General features: G+C 44.8%; 1 protein-coding gene across 1 annotated transcript in view; it reads right to left on the reverse strand.

Annotated features, from left to right (window-relative positions):
- The window catches only part of LOC120040131 (TBC domain-containing protein kinase-like protein), a gene marked incomplete at its 5' end in the record, with an annotated part of 57,669 nt that overhangs the window by 9,458 nt on the left and 28,687 nt on the right, over nt 1–19,524 (reverse strand). The window contains 2 exons of the mRNA XM_038985375.1: nt 3,649–3,808; nt 11,980–12,143. Coding sequence (XP_038841303.1) covers nt 3,649–3,808; nt 11,980–12,143 — 324 coding nt within the window. The remainder of the gene's footprint in view (nt 1–3,648; nt 3,809–11,979; nt 12,144–19,524) is intronic.

Here is a 19,524-nt window from a genome sequence, read left to right on the forward strand (position 1 = left end):
AGTCTCGCAAAAAGACGCATTCTTGCATTTTAACTACCCGCTATTCAAAGCGCTCTGAACAAATTAAGGGAATCGTTCACAAACATTGGCATATTCTTAAATCCGATGATAGTCTCGGTAATGTGTTTTCTGACCTTCCCTTGGTCGTATTTTCGCGGGGCAGAAATCTCCGAGACCAATTGGTACACTCTGATTTAACCCCCCAAGATATTCCTGAACAACGTCTATTTGCGCCCCTATTGGATGGTAATTATAAGTGTAATGGCTGTGCCCAATGCAATGGCACTTATAAATGCAGATCCTTCAAACATCCACAAACAGGGACATCGATCCCAATCAAAGGTGTTATTACGTGCTCCACTAAGGCAGTTATTTATCTCATAACTTGTCCTTGTGGTAAAAATTATGTGGGTAAAACAAAGCGTGAATTAAAAGTACGTATCTCAGAGCATCGTAGCACCATTAGGTGCAAAAACTTGACCTACCCAGTTGCGGCCCACTTTTTGGAGGCAGGCCACTCGATTTCATCTTTGCGTTATATTGGCATCGAACATGTCACCCTCCCTAGGAGAGGGGGTGACCTTGATAATTTATTGTTAAGACGAGAGGCTGCTTGGATATTTAATTTAAAGACCCTTGCTCCCTTCGGTCTTAATGTGGACTTTGATCTGAAGCCATTCTTGTGATTGTTGTGTTTGTTGTGACTTTGCCATTGTGGTTGTTTGTCGGCTTGTGTGGTCTTTAGTGTGTCTATGATCGTATGCTATCCATTTGTATTAATTGTATGTTGCTCATTCTATGCCGTTTTAATATGAGTAATTAACCAATGATATTAGGCCACTGTTGGCCATGATTACAGACACCTGTGTGTCTTGACACTATATATAAACGAGTCATCCCGCAGTGTCTGTGATTGTACCCTGATGAAGACAGCTTGCCTGTCGAAACGTTGGTAATTAAATATCTTTGCATCTGAGCTCCTAGAGTGTGCGGCTCTCCTTTATTTTCTAGTTTTCTACTCCGCTAGCCAGCACCTCGCCTACATAGGTGTGCGTTTCTTTTTTCTTCTAGAGTGCCTGTTAATTTATCATTGAATCACAGCCTACTTCGCCAAACGGGTGATTTAACAAGCGCTTTCGCGAAAAAAGCACTGTCGTTGCACCAATGTGTACCTAACCATAAACATCAACGCCTTTCTTAAAATCAATACACAAGTACATATTTTTAAACCTGCATATTTTGTTAATATTGCCTGCTAACATGAATTTCTTTTAACGAGGGAAATTGTGTCACTTCCCTTGCGTTCTGTGCAACAGAGTCAGGGTATATGCAGCAGTTTGGGCCCCTGGCTCGTTGCGAACTGTGTGAAGACTATTTCTTCCTAACAAAGACAGCCAACGTCACCAAACGGGGGATAATTTAACAAAAGCGCATTTGAGAAAAAAGCACAATCGTTGCACGAATGTACCTAACCATAAACATCAATGCCTTTTTTTAAATCAATACACAGAAGTATATATTTTTTAATCGGCATATTTAGTTAAAAGAAATTCATGTTAGCAGGCAATATTAAACTAGGCAAATTGTGTCAAATTGAGTCAGGGTATATGCAACAGTTTTGGCCGCCTGGCTCGTTGCAAACTAATTTGCCAGAATTTTAATAATTATGACATAACATTGAAGGTTGTGCAATGTAACAGCAATATTTAGACTTATGGATGCCACCCGTTAGATAAAATACAGAACGGTTCCGTATTTCACTGAAGGAATAAATGTTTTGTTTTTGAAATGATAGTTTCCGGAATCGACCATATTAATGACCTAAGGCTCGTATTTCTGTGTGTTATTATGTTATAATTAAGTCTATGATTTGATAGAGCAGTCTGACTGAGCGATGGTAAGCACCAGCAGGCTCGTAAGCGTTCATTCAAACAGCACTTTCGTGCGTTTTGCCAGCAGCTCTTCGCAATGCTTCAAGCATTGTGCTGTTTATGACTTCAAGCCTATCAACTCCTGAGATTAGGCTGGCAATACTAAAGTACATATTAGAACAGCCAATAGTCAAAGGTATATGAAATACAAAATGGTATAGAGAGAAATAGTCCTATAATAACTACTACCTAAAACTTCTTACCTGGGAATATTGAAGACTCATGTTAAAAGGAACCACCAGCTTTCATATGTTCTCATGTTCTGAGCAAGGAACTTAAACGTTAGCTTTTTTACATGGCACATATTGCACTTTTACTTTCTTCTCCAACACTTTGTTTTTCCATTATTTAAACCAAATTGAACATGTTTCATTATTTGTTTGAGACTAAATTGATTTTATTGATGTATTATATTAAGTTAAAATAAAAGTGTTCATTGTTTATACAGTATTGTTGTAATTGTCATTATTACAAATATATATATTTTAAAAAATGGCCGATTAAATCGGTATCGGCCTTTTCTTGGCCCTCCAATAATCGGCATCGGCGTTAAAATCATAAAATCAGTCGACCTCTATGCTAGACCCCACAAATAATTAACTCATTCTCTCTTTTTGGAAGTACATACCGACCGTAACGGAAGTAAATGAAAAAGAAACTCCATATTTGGTTATCAACGAACATATTTTGACATAACGCTTGCAGAGCTGGTTAATGGGAGTTTGATTCTGAGCTTTCTGGGCGTTAGAGAGGTCTCTAATGCACAGATACTAGTTCATGTGACGCTGTGTGCTGATTTAAGGAGTTATGACATCCCAGATATCCCCTCTTAAAGCCCTCTGATCACTGTGTGGATCTGAGAGGATCCGATCAGAACTATAACCCCTGAACTGGGGCTTCCCGGGCAAGAAGGCCAACCTTCGAAGGAGGCCAACTGTCATCTTAGGGCCAACTGCCAAGAAGAGATGCAAGGTGATGCAACAGAATGTCACATGAATCATATCTAAACCTGCAGTACATGTAGCCTAATACATTGTTCAGGTGTACTATTCTGATTTGATGGATTATACTGAGGTGAATTAACCTAAATATGGATTATATTGAGGTGAATTAAACTAAGAATGGTCTTTAATAGCAATGTGACTATCATTTATTATTCCATACAGCGAAAAATAGAACCAAATCATACTTGTATGCTTCATTTGGAAAAATGGTGATTCACTTCAATTACAGTTCACAAATATGCTGAGAAGACAGTAAATAGCTTTGCCCCAGAAACAGCTGAAGCATAGACGAGGTGAACTAATTTCAGTGGGGAAACACAAACTGGACTCCTGTCTGATTGAACAATCCAAGACTTCCGTATGACTTAGAGTGGAGGTCTGTGGAGGAACGGAATATGAGCCTAATTGAATCCTAAACAGTCTGGTTTGTTGAACTTTTAGGTGGAATAAATTAAATTGCTCATTGTGCAAGTTAACCGTCCTAGCTGCAGACACAGTGTGTGTGTGTGTATGTGTGTGTGTAGGGTGCACATGCATACATGTGCACACAGTGTTTGAGTGTGTGCAGATGCATGCACTTGTGAATCAGGGCTCCCTTGTAAAAGAGACATTGGTCTCAATGGGACTTCACCACATGAATAAAGGTTCAATGTGTGTACAATTGCGTTCATGCATGTCTGTGTATCCCTAAACGTGTGTGTGTTTTCTCTCACCATGGCAGCGCTCTTCATGGCGTGGCTGATGACCACGATGACACGTCCCCTGAAGCTCTGGAGGGTGCCGGTGGCGGGACACTGCACCAGCTCCCCGTCCGGAGAGAACGCCGTGCTGTAGGGGATGCTGATGCTGCCCGAGATGTGGCCTCGGCCGAAGCTGAACACCCTGGGTTAAGGGACAACGCTTTAAAATGTACACCAGTCTATGTAAAGTCTCAATGTCCTCAATAAGTTAGGGTGACCAATAAGTAATTAGAAGAGGGTCATACTTGCTTATGTCAAACACTGCATTATAACCATAGCCGCGGGAAGTGGTTTAGGGGTGGGGGTACTGCGATTTTCTTCTTCCATGGGGGGGGGGGGGGGGGGGGGGGGGGATTGTTTGTCCGTATTGCAGAGGGCTATATTGGTCCGCTAACACAGGACTATTAGATGGCCCAGTGCACTACTTTGTGATGTTTGTTCAGACAAACATCAGACATTCACACCCTCGGCACCCCTACTTCCCGCGGCTATGATTATAACAACATCATAATTCATTCATTAAGTCTATTAGCATTCAGTAGTGATACCGTGAGCTCCATAAAGGTGTTTAAATCCCTGCATACCACTACGGGTATGAAAGTCTGATGTGGATTCTTACACTACAGTATAGTGCTGTTCAGCTAAACTGTTACGTAATTTCACAAGTTAACTTTTAACTTCTTGAAGGTTCTGCAAGTGTTTTACATGTATCATGTGCACTGTAATTTTTTTAATAAATAATGTTGATTCAACGTATAATTTCATGGCAACCAGCAGCAATTAGATCGTGAGTTTAAAAATAAATTATGTTGTTGAACAAACTCAAGAAAAACTTTGTGTGTTGAGAAAACTCACAATCGTATTGCAGCAGGTTGCCTTACAATTGTATGTCAAATCATTATACATATTTTTTTTTTACAGTGTGGGGATAGGGAGACAAACTGTTTCCAATCCCTCATCCTGATAAAAGTCTGTTTAACACTGCTGCCGTATTAGAACATGACTGAGTGGAGGGAAATGTCCCACAGACTGCAGTTTCACTGTTATGGGCCTAAAACAATGCAACTGGATATGATTTGGGGCTCTGACACGGTGATGAATCTCAGGCTCCGAATGCGGTCGGTTCAAATTTACAGGACAATACATCTCCAGGCCATGTGTTCACACTGTCTGTCTATTATAAAATACAGGGATCTATAGTGGACTAGGCCTGTCAAGGGCTAGCTAATACACCAAGGCCATGGTAGCTTGCTTGCTCCAATCAGATTCATTGCAGATATCACTTAAAATGTCTGTGAGCAATTGGGTGTAAAATATACTTGATGTCCACAATATGGAAAATGATTGAAAGAGATGCTAAAGAAATCTTTAAATCAATCATTTCTCCACCTCTGTTTAGTCATGCATAATGAATACTACAAGACAATACAAGATCACTGATTAAAAAATACCTTCTGGGTAAGTGCAATCATGGACACAGTACACTATACAGTGCATCACAGTATACAGTGCATCTCCCCCATGACCACACCCCACCCAGAGTGTAATCATTTAATGTGTGCATGTCATTGTCTGTCTGAGGTGAACTTGAGACAGGGGGTCTGCCTTGGTCTGTCAGCCTAACAGAGGCTACCAGAAGTTTCTATCATGAGACAGCAGCTGCTCTGGCTGCCAAAGACAGTATCCAGAAATAGGAGGGAGGAGAAAGGAGGAGGAGAGGAAATATCACGAGCCAGGCAAATTAAAGTAATAACTCAATCTCGGGGGGGGGGGTGGGTGAATGGGAGAAAGACAGGGAGGGTGGGAACTGGAAGAGTGCTTAAATTGACATAATGAGGGGAAAGAAAGAAAACAAAAGACAATACGTCTGTTAAGATCTGTTGAGTGCCAGGCAGCTCGCGCTGAGGGAACAGTGTTAGATATCTGCTGAGTGCCAGGCAGCTCGCGCTGAGGGAACAGTGTTAGATATCTGCTGAGTGCCAGGCAGCTCGCGCTGAGGGAACAGTGTTAGATATCTGCTGAGTGCCAGGCAGCTCGCGCTAAGGGAACAGTGTTAGCTATCTGCTGAGTGTCAGGCAGCTCGCGCTGAGGAAACAGTGTTAGATATCTGCTGAGTGCCAGGCAGCTCGCGCTGAGGGAACAGTGTTAGCTATCTGCTGAGTGTCAGGCAGCTCGCGCTGAGGAAACAGTGTTAGCTATCTGTTGAGTGCCAGGCAGCTCGCGCTGAGGGAACAGTGTTAGATATCTGCTGAGTGCCAGGCAGCTCGCGCTGAGGGAACAGTGTTAGATATCTGCTGAGTGCCAGGCAGCTCGCGCTGAGGGAACAGTGTTAGATATCTGCTGAGTGCCAGGCAGCTCGCGCTGAGGGAACAGTGTTAGATATCTGCTGAGTGCCAGGCAGCTCGCGCTGAGGGAACAGTGTTAGATATCTGCTGAGTGTCAGGCAGCTCGCGCTGAGGGAACAGTGTTAGATATCTGCTGAGCGCCAGGCAGCTCACGCTGAGGGAACAGTGTTAGATATCTGCTGAGTGCCAGGCAGCTTGTGCTGAGGGAACAGTGTTAGATATCTGCTGAGTGCCAGGCAGCTCGCGCTGAGGGAACAGTGTTAGATATCTGCTGAGTGCCAGGCAGCTCGCGCTGAGGGAACAGTGTTAGATATCTGCTGAGTGCCAGGCAGCTCGCGCTGAGGGAACAGTGTTAGATATCTGCTGAGTGCCAGGCAGCTCGCGCTGAGGGAACAGTGTTAGCTATCTGCTGAGTGCCAGGCAGCTCGCGCTGAGGGAACAGTGTTAGCTATCTGCTGAGTGCCAGGCAGCTCGCGCTGAGGGAACAGTGTTAGCTATCTGCTGAGTGCCAGGCAGCTCGCGCTGAGGGAACAGTGTTAGCTATCTGCTGAGTGCCAGGCAGCTCGCGCTGAGGGAACAGTGTTAGATATCTGCTGAGTGCCAGGCAGCTCACGCTGAGGGAACAGTGTTAGCTATCTGCTGAGTGCCAGGCAGCTCGCGCTGAGGGAACAGTGTTAGCTATCTGCTGAGTGCCAGGCAGCTCGCGCTGAGGGAACAGTGTTAGATATCTGCTGAGTGCCAGGCAGCTCACGCTGAGGGAACAGTGTTAGCTATCTGCTGAGTGCCAGGCAGCTCGCGCTGAGGGAACAGTGTTAGATATCTGCTGAGTGCCAGGCAGCTCGCGCTGAGGGAACAGTGTTAGATATCTGCTGAGTGCCAGGCAGCTCGCGCTGAGGGAACAGTGTTAGCTATCTGCTGAGTGCCAGGCAGCTCGCGCTGAGGGAACAGTGTTAGCTATCTGCTGAGTGCCAGGCAGCTCGCGCTGAGGGAACAGTGTTAGATATCTGCTGAGTGCCAGGCAGCTCACGCTGAGGGAACAGTGTTAGATATCTGCTGAGTGCCAGGCAGCTCGCGCTGAGGGAACAGTGTTAGCTATCTGCTGAGTGCCAGGCAGCTCGCGCTGAGGGAACAGTGTTAGATATCTGCTGAGTGCCAGGCAGCTCACGCTGAGGGAACAGTGTTAGCTATCTGCTGAGTGCCAGGCAGCTCGCGCTGAGGGAACAGTGTAAGCTATCTGCTGAGTGCCAGGCAGCTCGCGCTGAGGCAACAGTGTTAGATATCTGCTGAGTGCCAGGCAGCTCGCGCTGAGGGAACAGTGTTAGATATCTGCTGAGTGCCAGGCTGCTCGCGCTGAGGGAACAGTGTTAGATATCTGCTGAGTGCCAGGCAGCTCGCGCTGAGGGAACAGTGTTAGATATCTGCTGAGTGCCAGGCAGCTCGCGCTGAGGGAACAGTGTTAGATATCTGCTGAGTGCCAGGCAGCTCGCGCTGAGGGAACAGTGTTAGATATCTGCTGAGTGCCAGGCAGCTCGCGCTGAGGGAACAGTGTTAGATATCTGCTGAGTGCCAGGCAGCTCGCGCTGAGGGAACAGTGTTAGATATCTGCTGAATGTCAGGCTGCTCGCGCTGAGGGAACAGTGTTAGATATCTGCTGAGTGCCAGGCAGCTCGCGCTGAGGGAACAGTGTTAGATATCTGCTGAGTGCCAGGCAGCTCGCGCTGAGGAAACAGTGTTAGCTATCTGCTGAGCGCCAGGCAGCTCGCGCTGAGGGAACAGTGTTAGATATCTGCTGAGTGCCAGGCAGCTCGCGCTGAGGGAACAGTGTTAGATATCTGCTGAGTGCCAGGCAGCTCGCGCTGAGGGAACAGTGTTAGCTATCTGCTGAGTGCCAGGCAGCTCGCGCTGAGGGAACAGTGTTAGATATCTGCTGAGTGCCAGGCAGCTCGCGCTGAGGGAACAGTGTTAGATATCTGCTGAGTGCCAGGCAGCTCGCGCTGAGGAAACAGTGTTAGATATCTGCTGAGCGCCAGGCAGCTTGTGCTGAGGAAACAGTGTTAGCTATCTGCTGAGTGCCAGGCAGCTTGTGCTGAGGGAACAGTGTTAGCTATCTGCTGAGCGCCAGGCAGCTTGTGCTGAGGGAACAGTGAAAGCTAGGCACAAGCGAGCCAGAGAGAAGAACAAAAAAACATACTTGTAAAATGTAATAATCATTTTCTGGCTTGCTCCGTTTCCGAGTGTAGTTATCGACATTATCGTTACATAATTTTAAGACAAATGGTGCACAACTGCTTTCCTGAAGCATTTTAGGCCACGTACTAAATGATTCCTGGGAAGAGAGAGGCCATTATACACACTGACATATTTAACTTTAGTCAATTTAACTTGAGTTACTGAATCTTTGCTCTAGAACCCCTAAATGTAAGGTAGTCCACACAACTGTTGTTTAAAACAGCTGTGCACTAACTACTTAAATAGGTAGCTACAGTCTGAAATCTGGTACTCTGTTCAATTATCATTTACATTCTTGAATATATGCAGGCATGGAAACCAACCACTAGTAAAACACTGGATTGGTGTGATCAATTGAATAACTTTGTGCCCAACTGGAGACCCAATACTGTATTTTATCTCACAATCATCACAATGCAGGGTAGCCAGCTCTAAGTGGCCCAAATCCCTATTTGTTATTCTGGGTCAGGAGCCCTGGGGACAGCTGTCTATCAGGACTCTATAGAATGGAGAGGACTTAGTCAGAGAGGACAGTTGCCAAGTATTCCCCCCTAATCCCCCTCTGATTAATGGAGCTTTAACTCCCCCTAAAACAATTATCATTCCACTGACCTCCGACGATGACTCGAGAGAGTGGCTCACTTTTAAGATGAAAGAGTATTGATTACTTAGTGCTGGAAAGTCTACTCCTGATAAACTGAACAACTGTCAGGGAAATAGAACTAGAAGAAAACAAACAGTCCATCTGTGCAGACAAACTGTCTTTTGGTTTTGTGATATTGCACTTTTATGAATAGTCAAGATGGATTACTGGGTTATTGAATCTGGCAACCCGTTTGTAATCTAAGGGACTTATCAGGTGTATCCATGGGGGAGTGTGGGTGTGCGCTGAGTGTGTGTTAGGCTGTGTAATGCACACACACACACACACAATAATGAATCAATAATTCAGCCGCACCCACCAAGGGAACAAATCACACCCCACTTAAGGAGTCTGCCTTTTCTTTCCTCCGAGAAAGGTAAAGAAACGTAAATAAAAAGTGTCTGGGTAACTCTATGTAATTATAACCAGAGGTTAAGTTGGACTTCTAATCAGATCTAACCCCCTGCACATTAACTCTCCTTATTTTCTTAGCACACTCTTATCCAGGGTAACTTTGTCCATTGGCTGTCAAATGTGCCAGACATGTTCACACCCAGTGATAGGGCTGGAGGTTTTTCAAGAAGAATTACTCCAAGGACTTCAACAATGTTACCTTGTACAAGGTCAATTCACAACCCAGGCAGTCTCACTTTAGTAATAGATTCCCATGACTGACCGGCAGATGAAAGCAGCTTCTCCAATCAGCAGAGCATATTAGTGCATCTCACACTTCTGATATATGAATTTCACAGGTATTCTCCACCCTGTAACAAAAAAGTCCAAATGTTTTTCAGTTAACCCATAAACCTCCCATCCAGTGGAGGTTTTGTAACTTTAGCCCACACAAGTAGTTTTTGCTAGTAGGTGGCTAACAGGCTAGCAGGTGGCTAACAGGCTAGTAGGTGGCTAACAGGCTAGTAGGTGGCTAACAGGTGGCTAACAGGCTAGCAGGTGGCTAACAGGCTAGCAGGTGGCTAACAGGCTAGCAGGTGGCTAACAGGCTAGCAGGTGGCTAACAGGCTAGCAGGTGGCTAACAGGCTAGCAGGTGGCTAACAGGCTAGCAGGTGGCTAACAGGCTAGCAGGTGGCTAACAGGCTATGGGGTAGCTAATAAACAGGCCGAATGGATTCTCCTCAGGGTCAGACCGTGGGGTCCCTCAGAGGCGTGTACTTAGTCCCCTCCTGTATTCCCTGGTCACCCACAACTGCGTGGCCAAACACGACTTCAACACCATCATTAAGTTTGCTGATGACACAACAGTGGTAGGCCTGATCACCAACAACGATGAGACAGCCTATAGGGAGGAGGTCAGAGAACTGGCAGTGTGGTGCCAGGACAACAACCTCTCCCTCAATGTGAGCAAGAAAAAGGAGCTGATCTTGGACTTCAGAAAAGGCGTGCCGAACATGCCCCCATTAACATCGACGGGGCTATAGTGGAGCGGGTCGAGAGTTTCAAGTTCCTTGGTGTCCACATCACCAACAAACTATCATGGGCCAAATATACCAAGACAGTCGTGAAGAGGGCACGACAAAAACCTTTTTCCCCTCAGGAGACTGAAAAGATTTGTCATGGGCCCCCAGATCCTCAAAAGGTTCTACAGCTGCACCATCGAGAGCATCCTGACTGGTTGCATCACCGCCTGGTATGGCAACTGCTCGGCATCTGACCGTAAGGCACTACAGAGGGTAGTGCGAACGGCCCAGTACATCACTGGGGCCAAGCTTCCTGCCATTCAGGATCTATATAATAGGCGGTGTCAGAGGAAAGCCCCACAATTTGAAGGACTGCTTTCTCTGCTACCGCACGGCAAGCGATACCGGAGCGCCAAGTAAGTCTAGGACCAAAAGGCTCCTCAACAGCTTCTACCCCCAAGCAATTAGACTGCTGAACAATTAATAAAAATCTCCACCGGAAAATTTACATTGCCCTGCCCTCCCCCCGTACACTGCTGCTACTCGCTGTTCGTTTGTTACCTATGCATTGTCACTTCACCCCCACCTACATGTACAGATTACCTCAACTAGCCTGTACCCCTGCACACTGACTCGGTACCGGTGCCCCCTGTATAGATCCTCGTTATTGTTATTCTTATTGTGTTACTTTTTATTTTAGTCTACTTGGTAAATATTTTCTTAACTCTTCTTGAACTGCTCTGTTGGTTAAGGGCTTGTAAGTAAGCATTTCATGGTAAAGTCTACACTTGCTGTATTCAGCACATGAGGCAAATAAAGTTTGATTTGATTTGGTGCAGTAGCTAACGCTCCAGACCTCCATACTCTCCTCAGCCAGATAGAGGAGAGCACAGAAGGCAAGCCAGTTCTTGTACACAGGACCAGCCATATACACAGCCAATGTATACTCTGTACAAAGCCATGGCTGAACTGAACCAACAGAAAATATTTCTTAGACTGTGTCCTAGCAGTGTGTGAATGGAGTAGATCAGTCTTGATGGAGCTAAAAGCTACATGCAAGCCTAACACACACACACACACACACACACACACACACACACACACACACACACACACACACACACACACACACACACACACACACACACACACACACACACACACACACACACACACACACACACACACACACACACACACACACACACACACACACACACATTGTACTGGTGGTGGTACTGCACAACACCAATACAGCCTGAAGGTAAAAAGCATATTTAAGTAGCAATCCCTTCTCTGGAGACATAGCCGAGGCCAATAACACATGCATTTATTCAAAAGAGGTACAGTACGTCCCATCTTTTACGACAACATGCTATAAATTCCCCTTCAAAGTAAAACAGAACACTTGGGCTCTCGTCTCTCTATGTGGTGCTGTGCTAACACAAAACAGCCTGGGGGTAGAAGAGGCATATTTTAATCATCTGTCCTGAAGACCTCTGTCTCTGCTGTGCTTGCTCTTTGGGGTCCAGTTCGGTTTTATTGTAAAAGCACTTTGTGAGAACTGCTTAATGTGCTGATGTAGAAAAGGCTTCATTAATTTAACCGATAGATTGATTGATTAATTCCCCTCTCTCTCTCTCACACACACACACACACACTGAAGGATACTCCTCGATGCTGCGGATGTCGACGGCAAGGATCTTTGGCTTGCTGGCCTTGCTCCTCTTGGTTTGACCCCCAACCGACAGCTCACACAGGTCAATGAGGTCCTCGGCTGAGATACGGGGGGACACCTCGGCTTTCAGGTCACTCAGCGCCAAGGGCTCCCGCGACTGGAGAGAAGGAGATAAGAGAGAGTTATTATGACCACTCAGGTAGAATAGGTTCCCTCAGTATACAGTCGTGGCCAAAAGTTTTGAGAATGACACAAATATTAATTTTCACAAAGTCTGCTGCCTCAGTTTGTATGATGGCAATTTGCATATACTCCAGAATGTTATGAAGAGTGATCAGATGAATTGCAATTAATTGCAAAGTCCCTCTTTGCCATCAAATGAACTGAATCCCCAAAAAACATTTCCACTGCATTTTAGCCCTGCCACAAAAGGACCAGCTGACATCATGTCAGTGATTCTCTCATTAACACAGGTGTGAGTGTTGACGAGAACAAGGCTGGAGATCACTTTGTCATGCTGATTGAGTTCGAATAACAGACTGGAAGCTTCAAAAGGAGGGTGGTGCTTGGAATCATTGTTCTTCCTCTGTCAGCCATAGTTACCTGCAAGGAAACCATTGCTTTGTACAAAAAGGGCTTCACATGCAAGGGTATTGCTGCCAGTAAGATTACACCTAAATCAACCATTTATCGGATCATCAAGAACTTCAAGGAGAGCGGGTCAATTGTTGTGAAGAAGGCTTCATGACGCCCAAGAAAGTCCAGCAAGCATCAGGACCGTCTCCTAAAGATGAGTCAGCTGCGGGATCGGGGCACCACCAGTATAGAGCTTGCTCAGGAATGACAGCAGGCAGGTGTGAGTGCATCTGCACGCACAGTGAGGCGAAGACTTTTAGAGGATGGCCTGGTGTCAAGAAGCAAAGAAGCCACTTCTCTCCAGGAAAAACATCAGGGACAGACTGATATTCTGCAAAAGGTACAGGGATTGGACTGCTGAGGACTGGGGTAGAGTCATTTTCTCTGATGAATCCCCTTTCCGATTGTTTGGGGCATCCGGAAAAAAAGCTTGTCCGGAGAAGACAAGATCACCGCTACCATCAGTTCTGTGTCATGCCAACAGTAAAGCATCCTGAGACCATTCATGTGTGGGGTTGCTTCTCAGCCAAGGGAGCGGGCTCACTCACAATATTGCCTAAGAACACAGCCATGAATAAAGAATGGTACCAACACATCCTCCGAGAGCAACTTCTCCCAACCACCCAGGAACAGTTTGGTGACGAACAATGCCTTTTCCAGCATGATGGAGCACCTTGCCATAAGGCAAAAGTGATAACTAAGTAGTTCGGGGAACAAAACATCAATACATTTGGGTCCATGGCCAGGAAACTCCCCAGACCTTAATCCCATTGAGAACTTCTGGTCAATCCTCAAGAGGCGGGTGGACAAACAAAACCCCACAAATTCTGACAAACTCCAAGCATTGATTATGCAAGAATGGGCTGCTATCAGTCAGGATGTGGCCCAGAAGTTAATTGACAGCATGCCAGGGCGGATTGCAGAGGTCTTGAAAAGAAGGGTCAACACTGCAAATATTGACTCTTTGCATCAACTTCATGTAATTGTCAATAAAAGCCTTCGACACTTATGAAATGCTTGTAATTATACTTCAGTATTCCATAGTAACATCTGACAAAAATATCTAAAGACACTGAGGCAGCAAATCTTGTGAAAATTAATATTAGTGTCATTCTCAAAACTTTTGGCCACGACTGTACAGTTTGTTATTTAGTTGACCAGCAAACATCGAACTCTCAAAGGAAGACTTGAATATCTTGGTGACAATAACAGCATTCAGTGGAACTGTACAATAGCTTTGTCAGTCTTTTGTAAATATGTAAATACTGTATGTAGTTCTCAAGGAAGGACTCGAAGCGATATCAGTGCCATTGCCGGCAAAGCAGAAAATACTTTGTACTGAGGACAGAGGATTTTGGAAAGGCACTCTCCCTTTCCAGTCGACACTACAGGATAATGCTGCCCTGGAGGTGACAGCGCAGACAGGCTCTGATGAGCAGTGTTAATGGGGAGAGCCAGGAAGTCCACTGGCACTGTTGCTATTTGTCATCAAAGACTTGAGAGTATATGCACGTTTTAGGAGCCTGTGTGGCAGGGACAATGGTGGCACTGAGGTGCCAGTATCTCCTGTGAACAGAGTGTGCAGCCTGAGGAGGAATCATACTTAGCGTTCCCCTTGTAAGCAGTCTTGACATCTCTAGAGGTGTGCCACTGCAGTTCTGCATTCCAAATGACTCTTGTATAATGTCACCTAAACCTTAAAGCTTCCACGAAACATCTCCTTGTAAATATATACAATTACAGAATCTACGGCAATACATGGCAAGGGGCAGGTGATATGCGTCAATGCATCATCTGAAGTAGAACTTTTCGATGGATGGCGACGCCTTTGGCAGTTAAATGTATTCAAAAAAAGATATCCTCCTCAGGATTCAGCACAAATCAAGTTGTGAAGACCTCTCACCTTCACTGATGGAGGGAGAGAGAGAGGGAGGGAGAGAGAGAGAGAGAGGATGGGATAGTGGGATGATTGCTATTGGTACATGCATCAACGAGCGCGATGATCTGCTGGCACAGATCACACATTTCACTGGCTGTCATGAGTCAATAGGAAGCATGGAGCATGAACGAGAGAGCAGGGGTGGGAGGAAGAGAGGAAAAAGAGTGAAAGAGAGAATTCAATTAAAAATACTTTAGGCTATTTATCCCACAAGGGGCAATTGTGCAAACAAGGAGAGGATAAAGACGAAGAAGGAGGAGGGTGCTTTACTCATACAAACGAGAGGCAGTTCACTATCATTAGGTTCAGCGGGTGTATTTTATTCACTTAACTGTCCAGTCATTGAATCGGAGGGAGGCACTCAATGCTTTAAGACCTCTGAGCGTCTTTTGCAACGTATACAACCACAGAGTTGGACTAAAACCAGCCATTAGATTTTTTCACACTTTTACAGTGTTAGTTTTCATCAGCTGTTGTACAATATGATAAGACAGAGGAAAACTGAATGTTGACTGCACTGGGCCTTCAAGGCCTATAAGTCAACATGTACCTGTTCCTCCAGCTTAAGTACTGGTAGCCCATGTTTATAGCCAAGTTATCCTTACTCATTGTGTTATTATTCCTTGTGTAATTTTTTTTTCTTCTATTCTATCTCTATGTTTCTATCTGCATTGTTGGGAAAGGCCTGTAAGTAAGCATTTCAGTGATACACTATAATAAAAAAAATGCCATCTACAACCTAAAAGGGTTCTTTGGCTGTCCCCAAAGGAGAACCCTTTATAGTTCCTAAACTTAGAAAAAAAATAAACGTTCCTTTTTCAGGACCCTGTCTCTCAAAGATAATTCGAAAAATCCAAATAACTTCACAGATCTTCATTGTAAAGGGTTTAAACACTGTTCCCCATGCTTGATCAATGAACCATAAACAATTAATGAACATGCACCTGTGGAACGGTCGTTAAGACACTAACAGCTTACAGACGGTAGGCAATTAAGGTCACAGTTATGAAAACCTAGGACACTAAAGAGGCCTTTCTACTGACTCTGAAAAACACCAAAAGAAAGATGTCGAGGGTCCCTGCTCATCTGCGTGAACATGCCTTAGGCATGCTGCAAGGAGACATGAGGACTGCAGATGTGGCCAGGGTAATAAATTGCAATGTTTGTACTGTGAGACGCCTAAGACAGCGCTACAGGGAGACAGGACGGACAGCTGATCATCCTCGCAGTGGAAGACCACGTGTAACAACACCTGCACAGGATCGCACATCCGAACATGACACCTGCAGGACAGGTACAGGATGGCAACAACAACTGCCCGAGTTACACCAGGAACACACAATCCCTCCATCAGTGCTCAGACTGTCCGCAATAGGCTGAGAGAGGCTTTGAAGTCACTAAACAGCCATGACTGATAGGAGGGCTCCATAAAGAAGTAATAAAGGCTGTACAATGACCACACACACAGGCCGGCGGGCACACACACACAGCCACGCCTACACACACATACGAGCACAGCCACGGGCGCACACACACACACACACACACAAGCACAGCCACGGGCCGGCGGGTGCACACACAGCCGCGCACGCACGCACTCACAAACAGACTGACAATAATACAACAAATAGTTTGGATTAGCACAGGCAAACTGTAAGCACCTTATCCAATCAGCTGTGAGGAAGTAGGAGAAGGACTGATAAGAGCAATCCATTATGATGATAACTGTTGCTTGGATAAGGTAACTGGATGATTCCAGAAAATAGATCACAATCAATATAAAGCTCTTTAAAACCTAAGCCTAGAATGCATTAAGAAGTGAATAAGATGTCAGAAATTTGTATAATCAGACAGCTTTAATATCTACTCTACTCAACACACACACACTATATGGTGCTGGCAATGCCAGGATAGTGGGTTTGATTCCCGGGACCACACGTATGGAAAATGTATGCACGCATTGATTGGATAAAAATATCTGCTAAATGGCATTATAATATAATGACCCAGGCTCAGTTGAGTATGGAGTAAGCATTTTTAAATGGTGTGAAACAGGGAGAGACTGTCCACATTTGTCCAATAACGTTTTAGATTTGTACTATCTGTTTCAAAACACTTTGCGATGGTGTGCACTACTGAACACTACCCAGAGCTTGTTTTTCCTCACCAACGTTTACTGTGCAGAGGAACCTGATAGCCCCTATTGGTTCACATGATCAACTGCATGAGAACATGAATGTACAGTACTATAACGACAATGCCCATCATGGTGATAACCAGCTTAGACTGAGGTCTAGTGATAATGAATAGCCAACAGTCGTGTTGTACATTCACCATGCAGCGATTTGTCATCCCAATATGAACTCCCATACATACAGGGCAATTATCCCTCAGTGTAATTCTATACGGAAGGCATTTGCAATTACTCCCATTATAGTCATGGTGACGTACAGGCATTCAGTTACAGTATTAGCACAAACGCCGGCATAATTTCTCATGGCACGACTCTATCCCCTATCAAGGATTTCAGTGTAATCTGCCGTCGCGACAGACCAGAAAATTCAAATCACGAGTAAAGAAACTGATCAGAAAATGGCTAACTTGAAACCTAGGAGCCGCCATGAAATCCATTAAGGAATAACCTTCAAAGAAATAAAGGATTGCAAAGGAGGAAGGATACTCCTCCCCACATTCATTCCTTTTAGAACATATTGAAAAATATTATATGGACGGGGGGGGGGGGGTCATCCCGATGATCCTAGCACTTTATAAATACAGACCCTAATGTCTTTTATGTTCCATTAATGGCCACGCAGCAGTTACCAATGTCCCTCTCAACTGAAGTGAAGTAACTTTTCTGGCAGCAGAGGCAAGCAGAGCAGAGCGGCACTTTTTAATAAAATGCCTCCGTGTTTTTGCTGACAGACAGACTGGAGCTAGGCCCAGAGCCGGGTCCTGGGTCCAGGCATACAGTAAACACTTAATTTCTCTGGTGTCATGAAAACAGCATCTCGCCCAGATTTAATGAAATGTTCTTTGGGAAATTGAATAAGTTACTCACTGCACGCTGTAGGGGCATACAGTCAACCAAACAGATATGAACTCAACACGCATATTGAGAAATGAAATGACAGAATCCATCTTCAGATGTGGTCGTTTCTTTCAACTTCTGGGTGTCGAGTAAAATGTGATGTTATTTAACTAAAACGATCAAACCCAGATAGGCAGAATAGGGTCTTGAAGGAGAGTATTTTTTTTAAAGAGTAACAATTTCATGTCCAATTCCAAAAACTGGAAAAATATACACTATAACATTATTCGCTGAAATGTATGGAACACACAGTAGTAGAAGACAGGGATATGAAATAAAGTGGGAAGCATTATAGTTTTGGTATCCTATGGTGTCTGTAGCTGCAATAAAACCATCACTCCTATAAGATGGTATTAATAAGAACAACTGGATTCAGGTCAATACTCTAGCCTCCCTCTAAGATTGGCCATTATGTTGCATGTACGTGGTTCTCCTCTGTGTTACCCCCAAAAGGAAGCCTAGCGCTGTAAACCAACCTCTCTGATGAGACTGACGTTTCACAGCCGTGTTCCTGTTCCTCCCTGCCTTTATGTGCTTTCTTGTGATTTCTGAGGAAGAATCTTGAGGGCGCTGCAGACTATCGTTACACGGTATACCGAACCTTAGGTACTTTTCCCAATACTACAACATGAAAAATGGTTTGGTACTAGAATTTGTTACCTTCGGTTCTGTCAAACGTGTCTCACGTCATATAGGGATTGAGAGGATCGTGTCTGTCTAGTAAATGTGTCTGAATCTTCTCAAGAGGGCAGTAGGAAGCTAGCCAGGATACTTGCGGGTGGTAATCGGGCCCCCAGAGACTGGACGTGTTTAAATGGTTTAGGGTTGAGCCCCTCGTGTCTGCATTAACCAGCCATTAGGCTCAGATTACAAGGATTTAATCCCCTTGGACCCTCCCCTATTCCCCTTGGACTAATCATAAATTAACAGCCAGTCAAGTTTTATCCCTCTGAACAATCATAAATTAAATAGCCAGTCAAAGCTGACAGCCTGACCACCGGAAAATGGAAACCTCCAATAAATAACATATGAAAGATTGAGCAACTGGAAAAACACTGACTGATTCCGGAATGAATTAATACAGCAATACAGTGGCCATTTTGGGTCTAGAGTTCTCATTGACCCTCAATGTCCCCCATCTCCATTACATGTGTACTGTAGTGCTGTCTGTCTGAGAATGAGGCGGTCTACATTTGACTAAATGTCACCGAGAGAGTAACCGACAGCAACCAATAGACACGTGGCGTACGATTTCATTAGGGTGTGAAAACCACACAAGAGGCACATTCTGTCTATGACATCACCGCTCAATCATGGGGCCTAGGACAACACATGTCTGAGTGGGAACACATGTAAACTCATAACGAGATGGGTGGATTGAGGTAGCTACAAACAGATTAAATAGGGCCCACTGCCTTACAGCAAGGCCTGTCTGGGCATGAAGGAGCTAGAATATAGTTAAATGGTGTGCCTGTACGTGTGTGTGTGTGTGTGTGTGTGTGTGTGTGTGTGTGTGTGTGTGTGTGTGTGTGTGTGTGTGTGTGTGTGTGTGTGTGTGTTTCAAAAGTACTCACAAGGGTAGTAAAAATTTAAAATATTATAACAAAAAAATGTATTCAAATTATTATCACAAAAAATGTAAAAAACATTTTAGGGTTACAATTAGGGTTCAAAGTTAGGTTTAAGGTTCAGGTTAGGATAGTAAAACCAACGTGTGTGTGTGTGTGTGTGTGTGTGTGTGTGTGTGTGTATGAGGTGTATGAGTTTGGGCATGCGTGAATGTGAGTGAGTACATATATACACACACACAAGTGGGTGCGTGAATGTGTCCATATCTGTGTGTGAGTGAATGTGTCCATATCTGTGTGTGAG

The sequence above is a fragment of the Salvelinus namaycush genome, unplaced genomic scaffold (assembly GCF_016432855.1).
Source record: "Salvelinus namaycush isolate Seneca unplaced genomic scaffold, SaNama_1.0 Scaffold326, whole genome shotgun sequence".
NCBI lineage: Eukaryota > Metazoa > Chordata > Actinopteri > Salmoniformes > Salmonidae > Salvelinus > Salvelinus namaycush.